The 23,927-nt window shown below is 45.0% G+C and overlaps 1 protein-coding gene across 1 annotated transcript in view; it reads left to right on the top strand.

Moving 5' to 3' along the window:
• The window catches only part of LOC105532834 (histone-lysine N-methyltransferase SMYD3-like), a gene marked incomplete at its 3' end in the record, with an annotated part of 469,568 nt that overhangs the window by 375,683 nt on the left and 69,958 nt on the right, over positions 1–23,927 (top strand). Inside the window, exons 5-6 of the mRNA XM_011971138.1 lie at positions 2,332–2,419; positions 7,806–7,980. Of these exons, the coding sequence (XP_011826528.1) occupies positions 2,332–2,419; positions 7,806–7,980 (263 nt within the window). The remainder of the gene's footprint in view (positions 1–2,331; positions 2,420–7,805; positions 7,981–23,927) is intronic.

Genomic DNA, 23,927 nt, shown 5'->3' with positions numbered 1-23,927 from the left:
CCTGAGAAGGAGAGTCTCAGGATCTGTTTTCTGTGGCTCGTAGTGCCCTCCAGCCTTTTTTTCTGCGGCTCGTAGTGCCCTCCAGCCTTTTTTTCTGCGGCTCGTAGTGCCCTCCCACCTTTTTTTCTGCCCCCGCGCACTTGAGTGATGTTTCTTCTTCCCAGAAACACAGGCTGACTCTGGCAGTGGCTCTCATGGGGTCATTGTATAAGCCTCCTTCAACGGGCACGTAAGAGTCTCCAGGGAGATGTCTACAGTATGGAAAAGTCCCTCCTTCCTCACCCTTATGTCACCCCCACGCTGGCCCTGCTTTCATATAACCTCCTAGGATGGTTCTTGTCCCTGACACCCGTTGACAGTCTCATGGATATTGAACACCTGGTTTCGAATAGTGTCTTATGAGAGTGCTTACCCTCTGACGAGCCACCTGAAAGCAGCACGTCCCACAGGACTTTCTGCAGTGACATAGTGAACTGTTCTGTATCTCGGTTGTTCAGTGTGGTAGCCAAAGCCACATGTGGCTCTTAGCTTCTTGGAATGTGGCTGCTGCGGCTGAGGAACTGAGTTTTTTATTGTTTTAATTAATTGAAATTGAAATAGCCACACCTGGCTGGTGGCTGCCTATTAGTGAAACTTTAAAGAAGCAGGACTTGCTGAGCATGCTGAAAAGACCATAGCAGCATCTGTGGTAAACAGAGTAACATTTGCCAAGAAAATAGCCTTTTGGAATCAGACAGACCTGGGTTGAAATTTTGGTTCCAAGCTGGTGATTTTCAGGAAAATCACTTAACTGAGTCTCAGTTTTGCCATCTATAAGCTGGGTAGGATCAGTGATACATTAGGGAGAAAGATGTTAGGCACCCTCTGACCTGGGGGGAAGAATATTTCACCTCTGAATTGTTGCACGCAGTAAACATCAGATGTACTTTTCATTGGTTTTATTATTATTTTTCAGTATTCTGTAGACAATAGTCATTGCCTGACCAGGGTAGACTTCTCCCACTCCCTGCCTGTGTTACCCCATGGGATATGATCTTACACAAAAGAACTGTGTGAAGATAAGACAATATCAGTAAAGTCTTCAGCATTGTGCGCACATGTGGTTTTCAGTCATTCATTCAACAAGTGCTGATTAAGCAACTACTATGTGCCAGGCACTGTGCTAGATGCCAGAGGTACACTGGCCAACGGGAAACAGAAGACCTGCTTACTAAATAGGAGGGGCAGACATTTCGTACGTGGTAGCTCATAATTTTATGTTCTTCTGCATTTTTTCAGTGTTGGGGGTTTTGTGTTTAGGTGGAAGAGTCAGAATTGCTTCACGTGGGTGTAGTTGTATTTTATTCTTAGTAAGGTTTTAGCTGTAGGTCTCCTAACAAATAACTATTTATCCTATTCCCCTTCTGTTTTTTAAAAATATCTGCTTTATTGAGGTATAATTCACGTGTGATGAAATTCACCCAGTTAAAGTGTACAGTTCAGTGGTTTTCAGTCTCTTTACAGTGTTGTGCAGCTAGCATGGTGTCCATTTTAGAGCATTTTTATCACCCCCGGAGAAACCCCTACCCATTAGCAGTGACTTTCCAGTTCCCTCCAGTCCTCTTAGCCCTAGGCAACCACTGATCGACTCTCTGTCTCTGTGGATTTGCCTCTTCTGGACATGTCATATCCATGGAGTCATACGTGTGGTCTTTGTGATTGGCTTCTCACTTAGCGTAATGTAGTCAAGGTTCATCCATGTTGTAGCATGTGTCAGTACTTCATTGTGGAAAGGTTCATCCATGTTGTAGCATGTGTCAGTACTTCATTGTGGAATCATGTTCCATTGTCTGGACATATACCATGTCAGTTGATAGACCTGTGAGTTGTTTCCATTTTTTGCCTATTATGAACAACGCTGCTATGAATATTTGTGAACAAGTTTTGTTGAACATATGTGTTCATTTCTCTTGGGTAGACACCTGGGAGTAGGATTGTTAATATGGTAACTCTAATTGGTAATATGAAAACTCTACGTTGAACCCTTTGAGGAACTTCCAGAGTGTTTTCCAAAGCTACCATTTTGCATTCTCATGAGCAGTGTGTGAGGGTGTCCGTTTCTCCACGTCTTCACCAGCCTTTGCTGTTATCCTGTCTTTTTGACTATAGCTGTGGTAGTGGGTATCAAGTAATATCTCACTGTGGTTTTGCTTTATATTTCCCTGATGATAAATGATGTCAAGCATCTTTTCATGGCCTTGCAGGCCTTTTGTATATCTGGGAGAAAGGTCTATTCGGGTCCTTTGCGTGCTACTAACTGGGTTATTTGTCTTCCTTTTCTGGCCTGAGCAGGATGCTGATATGCTAACTGGTGATGAGCAAGTATGGAAGGAAGTTCAAGAATCCCTGAAAAAAATTGAAGAACTGAAGGCACACTGGAGTATCCTTTCGCCTGTGGATTGAGCTGGACGGTTGGGATTGTTTTCTTGTTTTCTTGAAGCCCTGTGGTAATGAGGCCAAAGGCGGGGTTTGACCTCTCCATGAGCCAGTGGTTTTCACTCTGTTCCATGGTCACAGGCCGCACCCCCGACCCCGGTCAGCGGTTTGAGTAATGACAAGGAAGATCGTGGCAAGATCAGCATGAATAATAACTCACTACCTTTAGGTAATAATCAACACTCATGGCCCAATAGTAGTAGGAAAGTAAGTATTAGTCTCTTTACGTGTAAAAGGTGACAAATTCCTCAATTATCTTCTCCCATAACCACGTACATCTCCAGGAAAGAATAGCTCAGAATCCTTGTCATTCAGTGCCATTGACCCTCAGACCCAGAAGCTTCGTATTAAACCAGGCATGACTACAGTGGCAGCGGGGATTTGCTGCACGACACATTTTCTCGGCGTGAATAGTAATGACCACAGGTGGGCCAAAGTTCAGAGTAAGGAGAGATCACGTAGGATGAAGGTCAATGGGGAAGGCTCCACGGATGTTTTACGGTGCAAAAGATAGCCTGAGTCAGGGGCAGGATTTGGATAGGCCGAGGCTGAGAGGGAGGCCGCTCCTGGTAGAGGAGTTCACTGGAGCAAAGCTGCGATGAAGGGAGACAGCAGGCACGAAGGAAGAGATCAAGGTGGATGAAAAGACTGCAAAAGGTCATTCAGAGACTTGGGGGTAAATTATATTCCAGGCACTAAGAACGTTTCCAATTTGCTGATGATGCTATTAAAAGAGTTGTAAAGAGCTAGAGAGGGAGGTAGAGGGAGGTCTCCAGTTTTAAAGGTGAAGGACATAATTTTGAGTTGATAGCCCTCTGAGCTGATTAGCAGTCTTGGCAAAGAATCTTGGACTGGTTACTAAGGAATGGAAAAGGAAGCAGTGATCATCATGATGCTACAGGGTTTCTCCAAGAGCGAGTGAATCCAGAGACGTGGCTTTCTTTGGTAACGTTTGTATCAAGACTTCAGAAAGGGATTTGGCGAAAAGTAGTCAAGAAACTTACGTTAGATGTTAGCAAAACTGACTGAATAGCTACACTGAAAAAATGATGTTGAATGATTCAATGTCATTCTGGAGCGTTGTTCCATCTCGGTCCTCTTTAATTCATAATTCCATACCTCGAACAAGGATACTGAGGACAGGTTTATGAAATCTCCAAAGTGTCGTAGATGGGGAGGATAACAGAGGGAGGATGATAGAATCTGTATCTCAAAAGAAAAAAAGACTTCAAAAGATCCCTAAATGTTTAAATGGTGTCCAAGTTTTAAAGAGATGAAATATAACAAGAACATATATACATTTCTATTTGGATCAAAAAGTTCAAATATGAAATACGCATAAGAACATGTGAAAATAAATTTGGGCTTTAGTAAACAGCAAAATTTAACAACATTTAAGAGTATAATATCATCTTACTACTGTGATCTTGGGCTGCATTAATATTGATTAGAAGATGATAGTATTGGTCCGATTATTTCTAGAATTTTCTATTCAGTTTGAGGTAGGAAGTATTAAAACAACTGGTTTTGAGGGGTGGAACTGAAATTAAGGAGGGATTTGAAGCCCTGTCTATGATGAGATAGAAGATACTGGGAAGACAGTCCACTCTGGAACAGGAGGCCCCTGTTCATGGGCTCAAAGAGCTTTTTATGTGCAGAGGAGTAGACTCGTTCTGTTTGGGCCCTGGCCATGGTATTGGGGCCCACGGATAACCCAGCCAGAGTTCAGTTTCAACCGTACAAGGTTTTACTGAAAACGGACTGTATGCTGAGTACCTTGCCGGTCATCATTCACCTGATGGTTCAGACAGAAGTTAGAAAACACAGCCCTGCATTCACTACTCTCCTGCATAGCGGGGTAGTAAAATGTCCATTAATACATATTTTGGTAAAGATCTAGACTTACAGCGGCGTCAAAGACACAATAGTCAACTCTGGGAAGTTAAAAGATTTCACAGAGGAGGTGACCAGTGAGCTGCGTCTGGGAGGATTAGTGGGAGTTCACCAGGCCAACCAAGAGAAGAGGCGTCCAACACAAGGGATGACGTGTTCAGATGCACAAAACATGCACTGCTGCCGAGAAGCTGCCGAGTGTGCAGTATGAGAGGAGGGGAAGGTGGCACGGCCTTAACTGCCATGCACAGATTAGACTTCATAGGTGAGAGGGGGCCGTGCGATGATTTTTTAAGCAGTAGAGTAATATGATCAAGTGGATACAGACTCTGTGGACTGACAGTCTGAGTCTCAATGAGTTGAGTAATTCCCAAGTGAATTTACTGTGCTGCTCTTTCTGTTTTCCCCTGATCCTCTTATGGTCATTTAAAAGTATTCAGGAAAAAAGGGTATCTGTTCTGTCCATTAAGAATCTATTCTCTTTGGGTAGGCTATCCAGCTCCTGCTAGGTCTAGAGCTCAGCTCCTTACTGGAACAGAGTCACTTGTAATAAACACCACACAGATGCCAGGGACTAAATCTTTGAGCAAATACATGTCAGTAGTAACTTGGGGGAAAAGCCTCTTAGTTAAAATTATTCCATTTTTTTGCTCACTGGGGTGCTTTGCAGGAAAGGTTTTGCCTTGTTTGCCAAGAGACAGTTGCCAGTGTTGCGAAGGAAAATTGGCACGTAGTCCCTTCCGGCTTGCTGGGGGATAAAGTAGATGCATTCCTATGAGTGAGTGCAGTACATCACATCTGGCTTTTACTTCTAAGGCCTGTCACCTCAAACCTCTTTAGAATAAGTGGGAACATACATAAATGAACGGGCAAATAATCGTGGAGGTCAAACAGCACAATGTTAAAATAAGGTACAAGTCTTGCCACAGAAATGTCTAGCATTGTGTGAGAGACAGTCATTCCTCCTGACAGTTCGTCAAATCTCTAATCCTGGAATGAAAAGCCACAGAGGTTAGCCCAGCAATCTGTTACAAAATCAGTGCATTGCCTAAGATACTGCTTCCCCCAACCTCTAGGGGATACATTCAGCAAACTTTGAACATACATGTCAGATGAATGCCAGAGCAAATCATGGACTCACTTTTCTTCAGGAAGTGAAACTTTTTTAGGATCAGGGTCAATTCCTCCAAGACAGGACTCATGTTTTTGCGTGGGTGTGACAGAAAAGGCTCTCAGCTGTGCATTGTGGTGCTTTAAATTCTCGTCAAGGAACTCATCTTTTGGAGTAAGATATTGGGCCTCTGGGAAGCCTTTGCTGGAAAGAAAACATATTTCCTTTGAAAGTTCATAAAGGTATTCGTCCCTGCTCTCAGGAATGGCTTGATTGCTTTATTAGAAGTATTTGCTAATGTTTTGGAAAACCGTGTTCTGAGAAGGGCATGGACACTCAAAGAGGAAGGTTTTGCTGGACAGAGAGGGGAGCATACACAGTGGGTTGGCTGTTCAGGGCTGGGCATGCTCTGTTAGGACCTCCATGAAGAGGGTTTTGAATTAGGGGCCGGGGATGGCACAGAAAGCATGGATTGTAAAGAGACCAGGTCATGTGGGAGTGGGAGGGGTGTGGGGGCATGAAGGGAAGTTCAGTCAAAGTCAGTCCACTGAACCACTTTCTTTAAGCCCAGTCAGGCTCAGAGGTCACGTCACAGAGGGAAGGTGGAAGGCACTAATGCTTATGTCGTGTGTGCCTTGTGCATGCCATGAAATGTTCCCCACTGTGTCTCTGACACCCAGAACTTCACCTGGCTCATGAGAGGACACATGACAAATTGTGTCATTTTACATACAGTATATTACTCATTCTTACATTGACATTAGTCATTTTTATTTCTGGTGTATCATTAAGCACTTTGACTTCCTCAGAACCTCAAGTCTGATAAATGACGGGACTAGATTAGATCTGAATCTAGCTTTACTACAGTCGAAGGCTAGGCTGCCATTTCCGATCTTCAAAACCTTTTCTCCCACTGGAATGACAACATACGAAGCAGATGAATCTGGAGCTCCACTGGGTGAAGGTGGGACAGGAGTGAGAGAAGGGCAAGTCCCAGCTCAGGACCCTCCTTGGTCTCCGACTCGCCTAACAGTGCACAGTGAAGAAACTATGAGGTCCCAGGGTCCTGCACTCTCGCCTTCGCTCTGTTTCCCAGAGAATTCACCGGGGAGGGATTCAAAGCATGCTCCATAAACCATGTCCTCAGTCCTCTGACTGCCCCTCTAAGACAGGGAATATCAGTTCTAAAAAGTGAAGTCACTCCAAGGCTACATGAGATTGTTATTGACTCATAGTTAATCAGAAAGTCAGTGTTACTGAGAAGCGGATATTGAGTCTTCTCCCCATCCTTTTTAAAGCATCGTTTCCCTTGCCAGCAATTTATGTGATAAGCCACGTTCCTAATATTGTCTCTTATTTTGGGGGTTTAAAATAGCACAGATTTTAATTATTTGGTTAAGTATAGGCTTGGGTCACTTTTGCTTTATAATCGAAAAAGATGAGATCCCGTGGAAATCTATTTCTTCACATTGCTCCACCTCGTGTGTGCCTGTGGGTTGTGTGTGTATTTGGGTTCATGTATGCCCAGAACTCAGATAACACAGAAGCAAACATGAGCTCTTCCTTTTGAAAAAGGAATCTCTCTAAAGCATCTTTAATTTCAAATCAGTTTTTAAACAGAAGCTAACAGTAAATAATTTAAAACCGAATTAACTTAATCTTTAGTCCAATTTAATAAAGGACTGCATTTATTTATGACTAGATTTAAAGAGAACACATCTAGGAGTGTGAAGAAAGAACAGGTCTTTAGAAGTTTTTGTTTGTTTTCGCGTTTTTTTGTTTGTTTGTTTTTGAGACAGAGTCTTGCTCTGTCGCCCAGGCTGGAGTGCAGTGGCGTGATCTCGGCTCACTGCAAGCTCCGCCTCCCGGGTTCACGCCATTCTCCTGCCTCAGCCTCTGGAGTAGCTGGGACTACAGGCGCCACCACCACGCCCGGCTAATTTTTTGTATTTTTAGTACAGACAGGGTTTCACCGTGTTAGCCAGGATGGTCTCGATCTCCTGACCCCGTGATCCTCCTGCCTCAACCTCCCAAAATGCTGGGATTGCAGGCGTGAGCCACCGCGCCAGGCCTGAAAGTTTTAAAACTCCAAAGCGCAGGCCTGGTTACACGCTAGTCTGTTGATGTAAACAGAATTTACTTCACTGAGATGCCACTTGTGTGTTTTTGTTTCTCAAGTGTGTTTTCAGGCGGCTCCTCTGTGAAAAGTAACGGGTGCTTCCCTCCCTCCTGCGCTTGGGAGCTCTTCAGCCTTTTAGAGAATCTAATTTCACTTTGGTTTTTTTCTCGATGAAGACAATGAATCCTTAACTAAGGTTAATAACAGAGTGGGAGCAGGTTCTGGCCATGTGCCAGGCGATCATCAGCAGCAATTCTGAGCGGCTTCCCGATATCAACATCTACCAGCTGAAGGTGCTCGACTGCGCCATGGATGCCTGCATCAACCTCGGCCTGTTGGAGGAAGCCTTGTTCTATGGTACTCGGACCATGGAGCCATACAGGCGAGTCCCAGGGAGAGGGTAACACAAGGGCTGGGATGTCTTCACGTTGGGCAAAGATCGATGTTGTGAAGTCATTCCGATTACTGCTTTGCATGGAGGATTTCCAGCTGCTTCTCAACCACTGCGTAAAACCAAGTCTTATTTTATTCATTCCCCCTTGTTCATTCACTTATGCATTCATTCATCACTTGTAAAGTTCCTTCTGCCTGTCAGGCACCGTGGGTGTACAGAAACTAATTAGATGCTGTCTCGATCTGGAGCAGATGATTACAATACGATGTGGCGCTTGCCATGACAAAGGCAGGCTCAGGGTGCTGGGGGAGCTGGAGAGGAACGCGGGCTCAGACCTAGCTTGAGAGGCTGTGTCATTGGCCTCTGCTGGTCCAGGTGAGGATGGCCATACGGGGCCCTTGGTCTGGCTGGCAGTAAATCCTGGTCCCTTCTCTTTCTCAGGATTTATGCTTTCAGTTGAATCATTTGTCTTCATAATTACCTTGTGAGCCAGGGAGGACAGCAGGGAGATGGCCCTGCCCCAGCTTATCCTTGAGTCAGGTGAAGGAGCGATTGGTGATTTTGCTTCTTGACTGATCTCAGCTCCTTGAGACCAGAAGGCGTTTTGCCCTGAGGTGTTTTTATCTCAGAGAAGCTTTGAGGAGGGTAGTGTTGAACTGCTGAGAGTTAGGTGCTGGTGGATGTTGCACCCTGATTTGCAGTGGGCTGAGAACATAATTCTAGAAGGCGAGACTGAGAGCAGCCCAAGGGGAAGGGCACAGAGACAGCGGACCATAATCTGAGGTTGGAATGGCTCAGTCTCTAGCACAGAGCAAGGTTGCTGATGGGAAGGTACCTTGAAAGCACCTGTGACCGGGAGCAATGGCAGAGGGAGACGGTCCCTGGAGAACAGGGGGTCCATCCTGGGCAAATCTTTAATTTCCCAGCTTTGCAGACTGTGCAAATACTGTGTCAGTCCAAAGGGGTGAAGCAGAGGGAGAATCCAGGACCAGACCTATGCAACGTAGGACAACGGGCAGGGAGAGGCTGTAAGTGAAGAGGGGCAGGTGGGAAAGTCAGAGCCCGGGGTACTTCCTGTTCCTGCTAGAGGTAGACTCTCAGGAGACATCTGGGAGAGGAAGTTCCCAGAGTCAGCATAAGAACGGAAGTGAGTCCAGGTCTAGGATATTTGTTCGGGCTCATGGTAGGAAACCAGAAATGAGGTGCTTGGTCAGGAAGCCAGGCATGAGCCAGGAGCTTGGTGCAGAGCCCAAAGACGGCAGAGGCTCCACCAGCCAGGTGGATGGCAGAGGTCCCTGGCCAGCCAGTGGCACCAGCCTGACCCTGAGCATGTTTCCTGGACTTCTGTAGGTGGTTTCCTCCACTGCCTGTGGGTGAAGGGCTCTGGAATCCAGACTGTGAGTCAGCTTTAATCAAACGTATAAGGAATTGGCTTGAGGGCTGAGACTGTAGACTTTCCCATGAGCAGTGAAATGCCTGCTGAGTGTGATCAATCTTGTGGGTTCTCAGAAAATACGGATTGCATTCAAAGAGATAAGGCTTCATCTCTGAGCCTTAGTGTTGCAAAAAGAGGCAGGTCAGATGGTTGGCGTTACCTCTCTGAACTCCACAGCTTGCTATGAGAAAGCCAAACCACAGCCTCTGGGTGAGCGGATCGACTCCATCCAAAAGACGCAGACTGAAAAACACCCTTTCTTCTCCAGGCCCCATCAGCAGCCGCTGGCTCTCTGCTAGCGCTGCACTGAGTCCTCTGCCTTATCTTCGCTTTCCTTTTGACACCCAGACTGCCCTGCCCAGGCCACTCTGAAGCACAGAAACTTTAAATGGGTCCACCACATCCATAAAGAAGACCACACACCTACAAGGTGTCTGTTCTGCATGTATTTTGCAACCTTTTCTTCCCCCATCTACCAGGGCCTCTTTGAGGCACTAACTTACCCCTTAAGTAACTGGCAGTTTGACTGACTTTAAAGTTAAACAAAGAGGCCTTTCTTGTAAGCGAGGCCAAGGCTTCGCCACCAGAATACAGTCCGTTATGTTTGGAAAACGTTTGGTTATATTTACGTGGTGTTTGGCAGGTCACAGTCTCTCTGTCAATGTGTGCTCTGTTCTTACACTGGGTGACAAATTTCCACGCCTCCCTTGGCTTTTCTTCCCTGGAGGGTGTTGAGGAGCTGCTTTTTGGTGGTATTTCAAGAAATCCAATCTGCATTGATCCACTTCACATGAGTGAGGTACGAATCATTTGCTTTTAAAGCTGTAGTTGAGGAAAAGGCTATAAATAAACCCGAACCAACAAAGTTAAGAGAAATGGGCAGGGTAGATGTTGTCATACTTTGCCTTTTTCCCCTTTAGCTCAGGCAGAGGTAAAAATAAGGAATGTATGCAAATAGGTCAGGTACCCTGCAACGCCGCCGTTAGCAATTTTAGAACAAAGGCAGGAATGGAGAAGTTGGCTGTGGTTTTCACCTCTCACATGTGCACGAGGGAATTCACACTGGGTGCTCTCGGCCTCCGCATGCATCCGCTCCCTGCAGATGCTGGAGGTGGGCCTTTTGCTGACCTTTAGCCAAGGTCACAGACGGTTAGCGAGGCATGAGTTACCAAGGGATGATTGCATTGCCATCTGCTGTAACAGTTTTACAATGTTAATATATTGTTTGCAACAACTAGATGGAGGTCAAGTCTTTCTTGATGATTTTGTCACTCCTGACCTTCGCTGAATTTTAATTGCTGACCTTAGAGGAGAAAGTGCTGCTATTCCATTTTTATCCAAATTATGGCCTTCAGCCCCCTTCTTGCTACTCTGTCATTTATTTTTACTCAATAGATTTTACTCAGTTTTTATGATGCGGCTCAACATTAGGTCCTTCATGTTTCATAAAACAAGATAGAAATCACATACAACAAAATGTATAATATTTAGTATTAGCCCATAGCATGTCTTCTGATAGTATCGGCATATATATGTGACTGTATATGCAAACTCGTCTGTCCCTTAGCATTGCAAACATTAAGTAGAATGAAAATAATTTTAAAATACTTGATAAATTTTATTGAAAAGTTTAACTTAGTCTAATGTTAATTAGCCAGTTCAGAACTTGGTATGCATTTTCCTGTTAAAGATGGTGACAGATTATGGTGAGTTCCCCAGACTAAGCCAGGAAAGTCTACTCGGCCTTTGGTAGCACCAGTGTATGGGCCATAAATCCGCCCCCGCCCAGCCCCCAAAAAAGGAGAGAAAAATACAAAATTGAACGCATTGTTTTAAAATGTTATCAAATACGAATTCAATTTGACTTTTCTTTGGGAACTGGAGAGTGATAAGGAGATACAGAGGGTTTTTCCGGTTTTGAAGAGGACTCTCAGGATGTTCACACATGTTGTGTTCATTTCTTTTGCGAGATTAGCATATGCCTGTAGGGAAGGACCATTTAAGAGGACAGAAAGGTAAAAATCAGCCTCATCTTCAAACTGTTGGCCCACTCCTTAAAGACAGGCATGGCTAAAAGTTTCTTTCTGGAAATGTTCTGTGTGAGAGTGGCCAGTGTGAATATATTCCAGAGCCACATAGACCTCAGTCTTAGCGTGGTGTCAGAGGATTGAAAATCAACAGTAATCCTAACCTTCGCCAGGGTCTCTCAGAAAACATGAACAGTGGCTCCATCATAATACACAGAATGTTTTCTTAAAGCTCCCGCTCCCCCCACCCCATTCCTTTTCTTCTGCTTTCCAACTTATTCTTGACTCTCTTCCCTTCAGAACTGTTCACGTGGGCTCTTCCCCTTTCTCCTGCACTTCTGCCTTTTTCTTGCTTGTCTTGCTTGGGGAAAGACTCATTTGCAATAGGTTTTTGAAATATGCCTGTTAAGGTGGCATATGGAGGAGTGCAGATTAGAAAGAGAAAAGGGAAGGGAAGCCAAGCCAAAGGTCCTCCTTAGTGTGGGGGGAAAACGAAGGAAGAAAAAAAAAAGGATAACTCCCTAGCCCATGTTCTGTCACTTTTTTCACTTTACAAGAGAGTGTAGACATCTGTCTAGATCAGCTCTAGATCAGCTCCAGAAATAAGTATCTGAACTTCATCCAACACTCTTTCCACATATGTTGTTTGCCATTTATTGTCTCTGATGAGATTTATAGAATTGTTTCACCCGATAAATGAATAAATGTTTTCTTCTCTGCTTCTCTCCTCCCTAGATCAGCTCCACCTTATTCTTTTTAACAGATACATAGTATTTCATCTCATGGATATACCATAATGTTTAGATCAGTCTCTCTTGTTTCCATTTATGTGTACCATGTCAAACAATGCCATGATTAATTGAATCCATAGGGTAAATCCATAGGAGAAATTCCTAAATGGTAACTTGCTACATCAAATTTAGGTCCCCCTGAACTTAAAATAAAAGTTATATTTATTTTAAATTTGGATAACCATTTCCAAATTGTACCTCCCCCACCACACACATCAAAATGTCACTCTTTCCTCAAGAAAATATGAGAAGAGATGACACTGATTTCCAGTGTATCTGTTCTAAAGCCATTTCAGAACCTATTAGGGCCTTCATCTATTCCTTCATCAAAGCCCACATTATAGGGTGAGATTTGTTGATACTAATTTTGTTGTCCATAAATTGTATTTTTGTGCTGGTGGGAATGACATTTTTGTGATGTACCTGGGGAAAAAGGCAGAAGAACAAGAACGATGAAGAGACTTAAGTTGTGATCGAAGAGGCAAGGGGGGGTGGGCTATGAAATCTCCAAGGAGAAGAAAGCTGATAAGAGTGGGATTTCAGCTCAGATAGTTTTCTGTGCTGTGTTGTCAGAAAAAATGGGGGCAGGTGGAGACAGTGGAAGTACAATGCAGCTGGTAGTTTCTGTACCTGCCATGGTTACAAATCAGGGGTTTGCAACTGAGAAATTGCCAGTTAATTACATAGCAGCCCCATCAGTTTTTAATTTTGTGGGGGATTTTTTTTCTCCTTTTTTTGAGAAGCTTTGGAAAATAGGTTGATAAACTATAAGATTTCCTCTTAACAGTACCTTCTACTGCTGTTTTCAAGCAGGCTTTTCTGAAGAACCCAGGTGTTCTTTCAAGGGTTTTTGTCAATGTGACATTCTGGTACAGAAGCCTGCAGAGCTTACCGGGTACATGTTACAGGGGGAGGACCTGAGCCCGCCTTCAGTGCAGTCATGTGCCCAGCCCTTGCTTGGGCCTGCCCTTCGCGATCCCTCATCCCAGGTGCGTGTCACCATGGGAGGACCTGAGCGAGCATGTGCGTGTCACCATGGGAGGACCTGAAGGAGCGTGTGCATGTCACCGTGGGAGGACCTGAGCGAGCGTGTGCGTGTCACCGTGGGAGGACCTGAGCGAGCGTGTGCGTGTCACCGTGGGAGGACCTGAGCGAGCGTGTGCGTGTCGCCGTGGGAGGACCTGAGCGAGCGTGTGCGTGTCGCCGTGGGAGGACCTGAGCGAGCGTGTGCGTGTCGCCGTGGGAGGACCTGAGCGAGCGTGTGCGTGTCGCCGTGGGAGGACCTGAGCGCGCGTTCGGTGCAGTCACGTGCCCAGCCCTTGCTTGGGCCTGCCCCTCCGGATCCCGTATCTCTCCGTGTTGCTCAGATGTTGTTACCTTGCTCTCTGAGGACGCTTGTGTCATTGTCTCTGACAACAAAGCTCGTTCCTAGAGCGCAGGCAGGGTCCTTGGCTGTTGTATCTAGTTTAGAACTTTGCTAAACCATGCTCATGGAGTAGGACCTAGAGAACAAATCAGAGCCGGTTCTCTCCCCGGAAGAAGAAATAAGTATCTGAACTTCATCCAACACTCTTTCCACAGATGTTGTTTGCCTTCATTGTCTCTGATGAGATTTAGAGAATTACTTCACCCGATAAATGAATAAATGTTTTCTTCTTTGCTTATTGATGTAAACAGTGATCTTTTAGCCACTTAATCGTGTTTTCCATGCTTTAGTTTTCAGTTAAAGTACCGTTAGTGGAAGACCCTCTATGCACGATTTTGAGCTCTGTATGTGTGTGTGTTCATATGTGTGAAATACTGAATTATCTGGCATGCCTAATCAGGGCCTCTTTCTGTTTGCTGTCCATTCTGTAAGGTTGATTTCTTACTGGGTCACTGGGGCAGTGATCACCTGCACAGTAATGAGGGAAGGAGCCGTCAAGACCCAAGCATTTTTTAAAACTTTTAAATATAAGCCTTTTAAATTTAATTCGGAAAGACTTTCTTAATTCAGAATCTAGACATAAAATAATACAATGAGAAAGGAGGTGAAGGAGAGGGAAATAGAGAAAGAGGGAAAATGAAGAAGAAGGAAAAAAGATACGACAATGATTAGTAGATATTTATTACACCACTGACTTGCGCTTAGGCCTCATTACTTGTGTTTTACTTTTATGGATAACCCAGAGCTAATAGGAGGGTTTAGGTAGGAGGATAACGGAGAACATTATGACCAGTTTCTCTGGCTCTTCTTTTCTTGGAACAAGAGAAATGAGGCCATCTCTGCTTCAACCGTCTACTCCTGTAAAGTACCTTGACTTCCTTTAACCCTAACCACCTTGCCTGAGATGCCACCTGTACATTTGGGTAAAGACCTTCATTGCCCAGCTTTGTAGAGTGGTTCCAGCCCTGAGGCTCCTGGTTGTGTGAGAATGGCCCAGCCTTGTACTCTTACTTCTGGAAGAAAAATCTAGGACAGTCTGCACGAAACTGGCATCAGCTCTGGCCCTTCAACACCTCTGAAAAGAGGAGGCAGGATGCCTTGGGCCTTCTCCTACTCCTAAATGTAGCAGCTCTTCTGACCCTCGCTGTTACCTCAGGCATTGGAACAAGCGTTCCATGTGCTGACAGAGCTTTGGATGACAGCAGACAGGCTTAAGTGATCTGGCAGCTTCACATAGCACGCCTTCGTCTAGCTTGCCTATTTCCCATCTGTCTTAAGGATGAAACAAAATGATTGGGTGCTGCTGATGTATGTGGAGCCCCTACTGGGGAAGGGGAGGTGGCCTGCTCGTTGCTTCCAGCATGCTGCAGTGCATGGCAGAACATGCACACAGCCTGTGCTTTCCGTCACCTCCTGGCCATACATCTCTGTACTGTTTGTCAGTCTGGCTACTGGAGGCCACTGCTCAACCATCTTTCAGAGGACCCCATCTTCTGTTTCACTCTGGATGGCATTGCCAGAATCCACTCCTGAGCTTTATTCTGGTAACTCCCTGTAGCAAGCGTGCTGGATGTAGTCCACATCCACTTTCAGACAAGAGAATTGAGAAGCTGCTTCTTCCTTCCCCTGTCCCCGTTACGAGCTCCAGTGTGCAGCTGTCGTCCTGCCCCAAGTCTGTGTGTGTCTTTCCACATCAACGCTAGCAGGTGTGGGGCTTTGGGAAATCAGATATCTGTAGGAACCTCAACCTTATTTGTATGCAAGAAGTCGAATATGGCCTTTAGATATGCCTTGTCCGGTAGGAGACAGAGCAAGAGATATCATTTGGACTACAGAAGCCTGCCCATCTTCTCTACCTGATTCTCAGCTTACCGCATGGCCTCCTGGATGCATAGATCATGGTTGATTTGAATGGGCGCATCTCACGTTCCTGGGTCAGGCACTTACTCATTTTTTTCAAGAAAAACATTTATGGAGACCTACTTAGGTCTATGCACTGTGGCAAACAAAACGGGCAATACGAAGTCCGCGTTTGGTGGAGCTTACGGAGAGCCTTCAACAGCCAGCTGAGGCGCACCTGTGAGCAGCTCCGGAAAACCAGGCCTTTGAGAACCTGAGGAGGAATTGCTGGACCAGCTCAGGCCTGGCCAGTGACAGACAAGGTTTGTAGAGTGCTGGAGTAGGAGGCCCTTCAGCGGATCAAGTACTTATCTCTCTTGGGGGTCCCTGATTGATTTTCAGGATTTCATTCATCATTCTACTACTTTAAAGCCTCATATACAGAAGTTGGTGCCTCTGATTGCCCGAAGCCCTCCCTAATGCATTCTTGGAGCTGTAACCCCCGTTTAGCTCCACATTGTCATCCCCTGAGCTGGAAGGGTACCCAGAAGCCAGGGCCAGCATGCTCAGGCTTTGGAGTGACTGGGGTAAAGCTGGAGGCTGTGCTCATGACCAGCTTGGTGGGTGCTAGTTGGCCACCCGAGGAAGCCTTCTCCCAGAAGCCAGCAGTCCAGGGGACACTGACGGGGGAATATCGTCATTTGGTTTATGCCACTATTTTAGGATAGCCTCATTTCCTTTTTATTTTATTTTTTTGAGACACAGGGTCTTGCTCTGTTGTCCAGGCTGGAGTGTAGTGGTGCAAACACTGCTTACTGCAGTGTTGACCTCCTGGGCTCAAGCGTTCCTCCCACCCCAGCCTCTCGAGTAGATGAGGGGGGAACCACAGGCACACACCCTGACACCAAGCTAATTTAATTTAATTTTTTTTTTTTTTTTGTAGAGGCAGGATCTTGTGACGTTGCCCAGGCTAGTCTTGAACTCCTGGGCCCAAGTGATCCTCCCACCTTGGCCTCCCAAAGTGCTGGGATTACAGGTGTGAGCCACTGAACCCAGCCTGGGATAGCTTTAGAATCAAACTTCAACTCTCACCTACCTTTATTGTAAAATAATGTGTAAGATAGAGGTTCTGCCCTGAGAGATGATCCGCCTAAAACACTCTCGGGTTCTTTATACCCAGGTACGTTGACCAAGTGATTAAATATCAACAAAAATTGTGCAGTGGCATTTCTGAGAGCCCCAGGACTGTCTGGGGTGGTGCCAAGAAAGCCTGTAATATGAAGTTAGGTGGCTTTACATCTGGCCAGGGTGACCTGTGACAGCATGATTCCATTCGCATTTCTCATCACTGCCCCTCCTTTGCCTCCTATCCCTACCTGGGACAAGGATATCAGTTCCTTTTTTCCCCCCAAACCCCAAGTTATACATAATTCCCACCCATTTTTACACTCTTCCCTGGCTCTTGAGCCCTCAGGCTATGCCAGGACCCAGGAAACCCATACCTTTTCTCTGTCGTCATCAAGACAGCGAATAGGCCGGGCACAGTGGCTCACCCTTGTAATCCCAGCACTTTGGGAGGCCAAAGCAGGCAGATTGCTTGAGTCCAGGAGTTCAAGACCAGCCTGGGCAACATGGTGAAATCCCATCTCTACTAAAAATGTGAAGATTAGCTGGGAGTGGTGGCATGTACCTGTAGTCCCAGCCACCAGGGAGGATAAGGTGAAAGGATCGCTTGAGTCTGGGAGGTCAAGGCTGCAGTGAGCCATGATCACACCATTGTACTCTAGCCTGGTTGACTGAGTGACCTGTCTCAAAAAAAAAAAAAAAAAAAAAAAAAAAGGTAAATAGCAGAGCTCCTAATTTCAAATCAGTAGTGATAATCCTGCACTATTGCCACCTTAGAGAGGCCCAAGTTCTGGTAAGAAGTACAATGATCAACACTGGGTTCTAGAGAAGTTTCCTAAGTGCCACCTGACTCCCCTTTTGGTCCATACAACACAGAACTCATCTCTGCTGGAAGCTGGAAGATCTGCCCCCTCAAGGTAACTGGAGGTCTTCAAACCTTTATTGTAAAGCACTGTGTAAAATATCCTCCTGATGCCACTTTCCTTCATTTGACCTTCACCAAATCCTGCTCTTTCTGATAATCCAATCCCCTCCTTTAACACTCAAGCTCCCAGTCAAGAAGCATGTGCTAAGGGGAGCTGCTGGACTTCCTGTGACAGCATGAGTCATTCTAGCTTGCACTTAGTCTACTGGGAAAAGTTCAGACCACGAAGGAGCCACTAGAATCTACTTTGTACCTTTGGATAACTTCCGAGTGAAAGTTTTTCTCCAACCTAGAGGGACCCCAGTCCTGTGCCTCCTTGGCAGCAGTATCCAAGGAAAACAGAAGTTCCTAGCTGTAGCTTTCACTCAGCCCACGGATGCTCATGGTCCTAATAGGCTTCCTGAACTCTAATGTTTTAGGTGCTAATTCCAGGGTCTGTCTTCAGAATCCATTTGTTTTTCTCTCCGGCCTGTCCTCCTTGGAGAGCTTTCATTCTGGCTTATATACTTTCTCTCTGCTCACTGTCTACGTTCTACATTCTCCTCTGCTGCTGCTCCCTACTTGCAACAAGGATACCTGTTTGCCTTTATTCCAAAATCCCCCACCTGTGGACCAACCCCACTTATTCCCAGTCTACCTTGCTTGGCTCTTGAGCCACCAACCCAGGCCAGGACATAAGAAATACCTTTTGTGGGCCTGGCACATCGGCTCACACCTGTAATCCCAGCACTTTGGGAGGCTAAGGTAGGAGGATAACTTGAGCGCAGGAGTTCAAGACAGACCTGGGTGACACAGCGAGACTTCATCTCTACTAAACATGAAAAAGGTAGATGGGTATGGTGGTGGTAGGCACCTGTAGTCTCAGCTGTTTGAGAGGCTGAGGCAGGAGGATCCCTTGAGCCCAGGAGTTCAAGGCTGCAGGGAACCACCACATGCTCCAACTTGGGTTACGAGTCAGTCTCTGTCTCTTAACAATAACAAAAAAGCCAGTCACGGTGGCTCATGCCTGTAGGCTTAGCACTTTGGGAGGCCAAGGTGGGCAGATCACTTGAGCCCAGGACTGGGACCAGCCTGGGCAACATTATGAAACCCCATCTCTACCAAAAAAAAAAAATACACACACACACACATACACACACACACACACACACACACACATATACACAGAAAAGTACCCAGGCATGATGGCTCAAGCCTATAGTTCCAGCTACTCCGAGAGGCTGAGGTGGAAGGATCGCTTGAGCCCATGGAGGTCGAGGCTATAGTGAACCATGTTCATACCACTGTATTCCAGCCTGAGCAACAGCGTGAGACCCTGTCTCCAAAAAAAAAAAAAGAAAAAGAAAAAAGAAAGACAGACTTTTTGTTGCATTTGCCTGACTTTCAGTGTGAACAACTTCCTTTTGGAACACGATGGGAGCTGTACTGTACTCCTGGGGCTCGGTCACCTGAACAGGAAAACATTTGTTTGTGTTCACCAGTGTGTATGAGCAATATGTACGATCTGAGAAATTGTCTTTAGGCTTCCTACGTTGTGAAAGCATTTCCAGAATAAGAACGTTTTCCATTGTAGTTCAATTTTTTTTAAAACTTGAACAAGCCATCACTGAGCACTTTGACTTTCCTGATAGAAAATCTTCAGTTTCTTATTACAACAAATTGAACTCTACGCAGCAGGATATCAAATCCTGGGGGATCTTTTGGGATGCATTGAATTTCTCCTGTTGAATCAATCTCTTGCTTGGCTGCCCCTGCAGCTACCAAGCTGCTGTCTTTTCTTTTTCTCACTTCGTGGAGGAGAAAGTAGGAAAAAAAAAAGAATCCCATTTCCCCTGTAGGCAGCCAAAAGAAAATCAGGTGGGCCTGAAAAATGGGTAATGATGGATAAAACTTTGAATGCCTCAAACACATTCAAACTCATTTTAATTTTATATAAAGGACACACTTCATAATTTGTTCTAAAAATATGCTCAGCACACTTACATGCTATCTGTGTATTTTCAGTAAAGTTCATATGGAGTTTTCAGAAATTCCCTAAGGATAGATGGATGGGACTTCAGTTCCATTGCAAAAATAAAACTAATTTGTCAAACCTCATAATATTAAATAAAACTAATTTGTCAAACCTCATAATATTTGATTGCTGGTAGAGAATGGTGATGTCATTTATAATGAGCAGTAAGAGGTCCTTGAAAGAAATAAGAGGGTAGGGTATAAATGACCCCCAAAATTATAGTTATTTAGAGCAAGGAAAGTATCTTCTGGGCTGGTTAGTATAGAGCTCTTGAGCTCGTGAGATAGAATGGAAAAATGTGTACTATTCTTATTGTTAGATGTATTAAGGGAAATGGCCCAGCCAGGTTCTGGGGAACTGAAGTAGCAAGAGTGGCCAGCCATAGCCTTTGAACAGGGAGAGAGCAGGGGCTTGGGAGCAGTGAGGGGAGTGGAGACAGTGCCCTGCTTTTGCAAAGAGGGAAGCAGATAATGGAAATTGCTCTTGCCGCATGAAGGACACCAATCACATTAACGCTGCCCTTCAGTATGAAAGAGGAGCAGATCTGCTCTCACCTGTAATTGGAAATGGCCCCATAATGTCCTCCCAATGTAAGATAAACTGGATTCAACAATCATAAAAGCATCTGCCAGCTGTTGGTTAGCAGCATCTTTCCAGGGGAGTAGGTGAAAGGACTTTAAGGACTCTACCTTTCAACTTTTTAAACTGAAAAGTAATTGCTGTTATTAAGAGGCTACTGTGGACCAATCAACTTGCTTGTCCTTCTAATCCTCACAGCCAGAGTAAGAAGGATGTTAACCTGTCTTGTCCTCTGTGGCAGAGGCTGAGGCTGAGACCTGGTAACTTGCCCACTCCGTGGCAGAGCCAAGGTTCAAACTCAGGCCATGGATTCGTTTATTTTATTTTGGCTGTAATTTTTAAAAGCATTTGAGTCAGCCTGAACCCAGATTGGCTTTGTTAGAAAGGTATAAACTATGACTACACTGCAGAGGGCTCCAGTGGTCTTTCTACTACCCCATTCTGTTTTCCTACCATGTGACTCTATGATGATAATTTTAATACAAGTAACAGAAATCCACCTGAGAGTAACTTCACACAGAGTAGAATCTGCTGCCTACACAGCTGCACAGCCAGCCACAGATCACCGTGACGGAATTCAGGGATGCAGTCGGGGCCATCAGACTGATGTCCGACTCGTTTGCTTTCTTGTTCTTGAATTCTGTCTTTTTTCTCCCTCCTTCTTTCCCTTCCTAGATGCTGTCCTCATTCTTCCTCACAGTCTTGTCCACAGTGTGGTGAGACAGATGGCTTCCAGCAGCTTCTTCCCCCCACCCCATTCATGTTCTGTTAGCCGTGTAACAAAAGAAAAAGTTCTGTTCCCTCCAGCTGCAGATTTAAAGACTATGTATTTGGGATGGATGGCTTTGGCCTTAGTAGGTCTCACGCCCACCCCTGCCTGGACCGGGGGAGATGAGGTGCTGGCAGCCCTGCCAATAAGACAGGTTTGGAATGGGACAGACGTTCTTGAAAAGCTAGGAGGGTGGGTGAGCTCTGGACAAACCAGAAGAATAGATGTCCACTGTACTGTTCCACTCAGAAATAGTCTAATAAAAATTTCAGATAGAAAAAGACTCGAAGAGGGTAAAGAGAATCCAGTAAAAAGACTCTACTACAGCAGCTCTCTGCCATTATGTTACATACTGCGGATGGAGCTTTGCAAGAGCAGGTTCTTAGAATTTCCAAGGGAACACCAGGACCCACTTGGAGTAGACCACAAACCAGCTGTTTAGGAGGAAGTCTGAGAGCTGGAAAAGGAAAAGATGGATCCCTAGAAGGCAGCTAAGGTCCTACCTGGAGCAGAGAAGTTATGTCAGGACCTGATGTACCCGATGGCGGTGTGTGACATACTCCCTGGAGGTTCTCCAGTTCCCCTGTGTGCTGTCTCCTTCTGGCGACAGGCATTAAGTAATACAGCCAGAATGCTACACAATGTAGCGTTGATTTTGGAAATGCTACAAAAAGAGTACACCTTGATATCAGCAAGGCATTCGATAGTGTCTCCTGGTACATTTCCTATAGATGGAAACATATGAGCTAGTGAGGTTAATTTAAACCTTTTAAATAGCTATTTCTGAACCATAGTCATTCACAGATTGATAGACCCCTTTGGGGAAATATGCAGTGGGATATATGCCTCAAAGCTCAGGTTGGTTTTTGGTCCTAAGTCAGCATTTTCATCAAAGACTTCGTGAGAAGAATACGTAGAAGTCATGGATATCAAATACGGAAAGGATTCAAAGTAGAGAAGAATCTTCTGGAGAGCTGAACCAAAGTTCAAATTAATTCCTTACTCAGAAACATTTGGCAACAGAATGAGTAGGGGTACAGGGAAAAGTCTGCATTTGGAAATAAACTTCAATAATAGGCTGGAGAAATTCTTCTAGTGTTTTGTAGTAGAATATTTTTGTTGTTCCAGTAACATTTATTTCTGCATTCTTTCTTACTATGACTTCAAATGGGTCCTAGCCATGTAGTGTGTATGTGATTGACCAGAGGCAGTCTGTCTGTGATTGGCTAAAGTGAGAAAAATCATGTTTCCTTGGTCATGTGACCCATGTTAGACAGATGGCTTCATGTTGCAGCCAGTGATGGTCATCCATTCTTGGCCTTTCATTTGAGCTATTAAGAAAGAAGACTTCTCCTTAACTACTGCTCACAACTGAGGAAGCACAGAGGCCTAGGGCTGCAGGCCGTTAGGCTTCTTGGGACTAAAAGAGGGAGATCAGAAGAAAAATAAAAAGAAACTGATCAAGTAGAGGTGAGAGATGGAAAGAGAAAAACAGGATCCTGATGACATTGTTTAAACATTGCCTGAGACCACATTTACTCCTGTACCGTTGAGTTGCATAAGCACTTAGGCTGATGAACTTTATTTTTACTTTGTCAGCCTATTTGAATTGGATTTCTTGGTTCATACAACATAAAAATCATAACATATATCTGGGGGGGGGGGGGTCCAGAGAGAACAGTGCAGTGCCGTAAAGCTAATCCAACCTTAGGCTGCATTATTTTAAGTATAGTATCAACATCAAAGGATTGGGTACATGCATCCATCACTCCGTCTACGCAGCTTCTAGCTGAGGGTGACCACGATGAGGAGAATTCTGTAGCCATATGATGAGAAATGGCTGACAAGAACTAGAGGTATTTCATCACAAGGTTGAAAGACTGTGAAGGAGAGGGATACCTGCTGTAAATTTCCAAACATTTTAAAAGGCTGTCTTATAGGAAGGAAGCAGAGTTTTCCTCATGGCCAGAGGAGGAGGAACTAGGACCTGTTACTTGGAATTAGGGGAAGACACATTTAATGCCAGCAAATTCGGAAGAACAGTTTGTAACAAGTCAGGTACCCAATAATGGAGCATTTGAAGAGTGTTGAATTCCCCATCGTTGGAAGTGTTTACGTACCAACTAGTTGACCACCTGTTGAAATTGTATCCAAATAATTCCTTTATTGAATAGGAGGTTGCCCACATGAGCTTTAATGTCCCTTCTATCTTTGAGATTCTGAGTTTCAAAACCCTCCAAAACTTCTGTAGTCTCAGACACAAATAAAGTCCAAAAACAAACTCAGCTCCAATTCTCTTGCCTCTCTTGTCATGAGTTACGTGGTCCATAAAATTACGGACCACACATACCCGTCTCCTTCCTTTGACTGGTTCCAAGAGAACATCCTGAGGAGTTAGTATAGCTTTGGTTGCTTATAATTTTTTGGTGTGACTTGGTGGTTTAAGGTATTGTAAGTGATATCACTTTGTTTTACATATGTGTATATGCACATATATACACACGCATATATATACGTTCATATGTATGAAACATTTTTGATTAGCCACATGGTGGATTTTTAAATGAAACATTTGCTAACTTCTAAAAAGCAAGATTTTTTCTTTTTTTTTTGGTCTAAATTTCTAGTTTTGCCTGGGGAATCAGAAGATTGGTACACTGGCTCCACATCCTCAAAGCAGCTGTAGCTGTGCTGGGTGGCACCTGCCTTCTTAAACCTGGTGTATGCTCCATCAGTTTGCCAGAGTCTCCTCTACTTCCCCACCAGGCTAGCTTTACTCATCCATATCCTGTCTACCCCAGTGGACTTGTAAGTGTGTGATCCCTGGCCTATGTTGCTTTCTTCCCTACCAGCCCTCTCTGTTGGCACTTCCCACAGCAGCCGTCATGAGTGGGAGAGTATCACCACATGGGAGCATGCTGTGTAAGGCCTTCTCAGACCCAAAGAACATGAGAGAGAAGAAAAGCAAACACTTCGTTCCCACCCATGAGTTTTCTATGAAAATG

Source organism: Mandrillus leucophaeus, unplaced genomic scaffold, assembly GCF_000951045.1.
Source record: "Mandrillus leucophaeus isolate KB7577 unplaced genomic scaffold, Mleu.le_1.0 Scaffold989, whole genome shotgun sequence".
Classification (NCBI taxonomy): domain Eukaryota; kingdom Metazoa; phylum Chordata; class Mammalia; order Primates; family Cercopithecidae; genus Mandrillus; species Mandrillus leucophaeus.
This window is presented reverse-complemented; position numbering and strand designations above follow the sequence as displayed.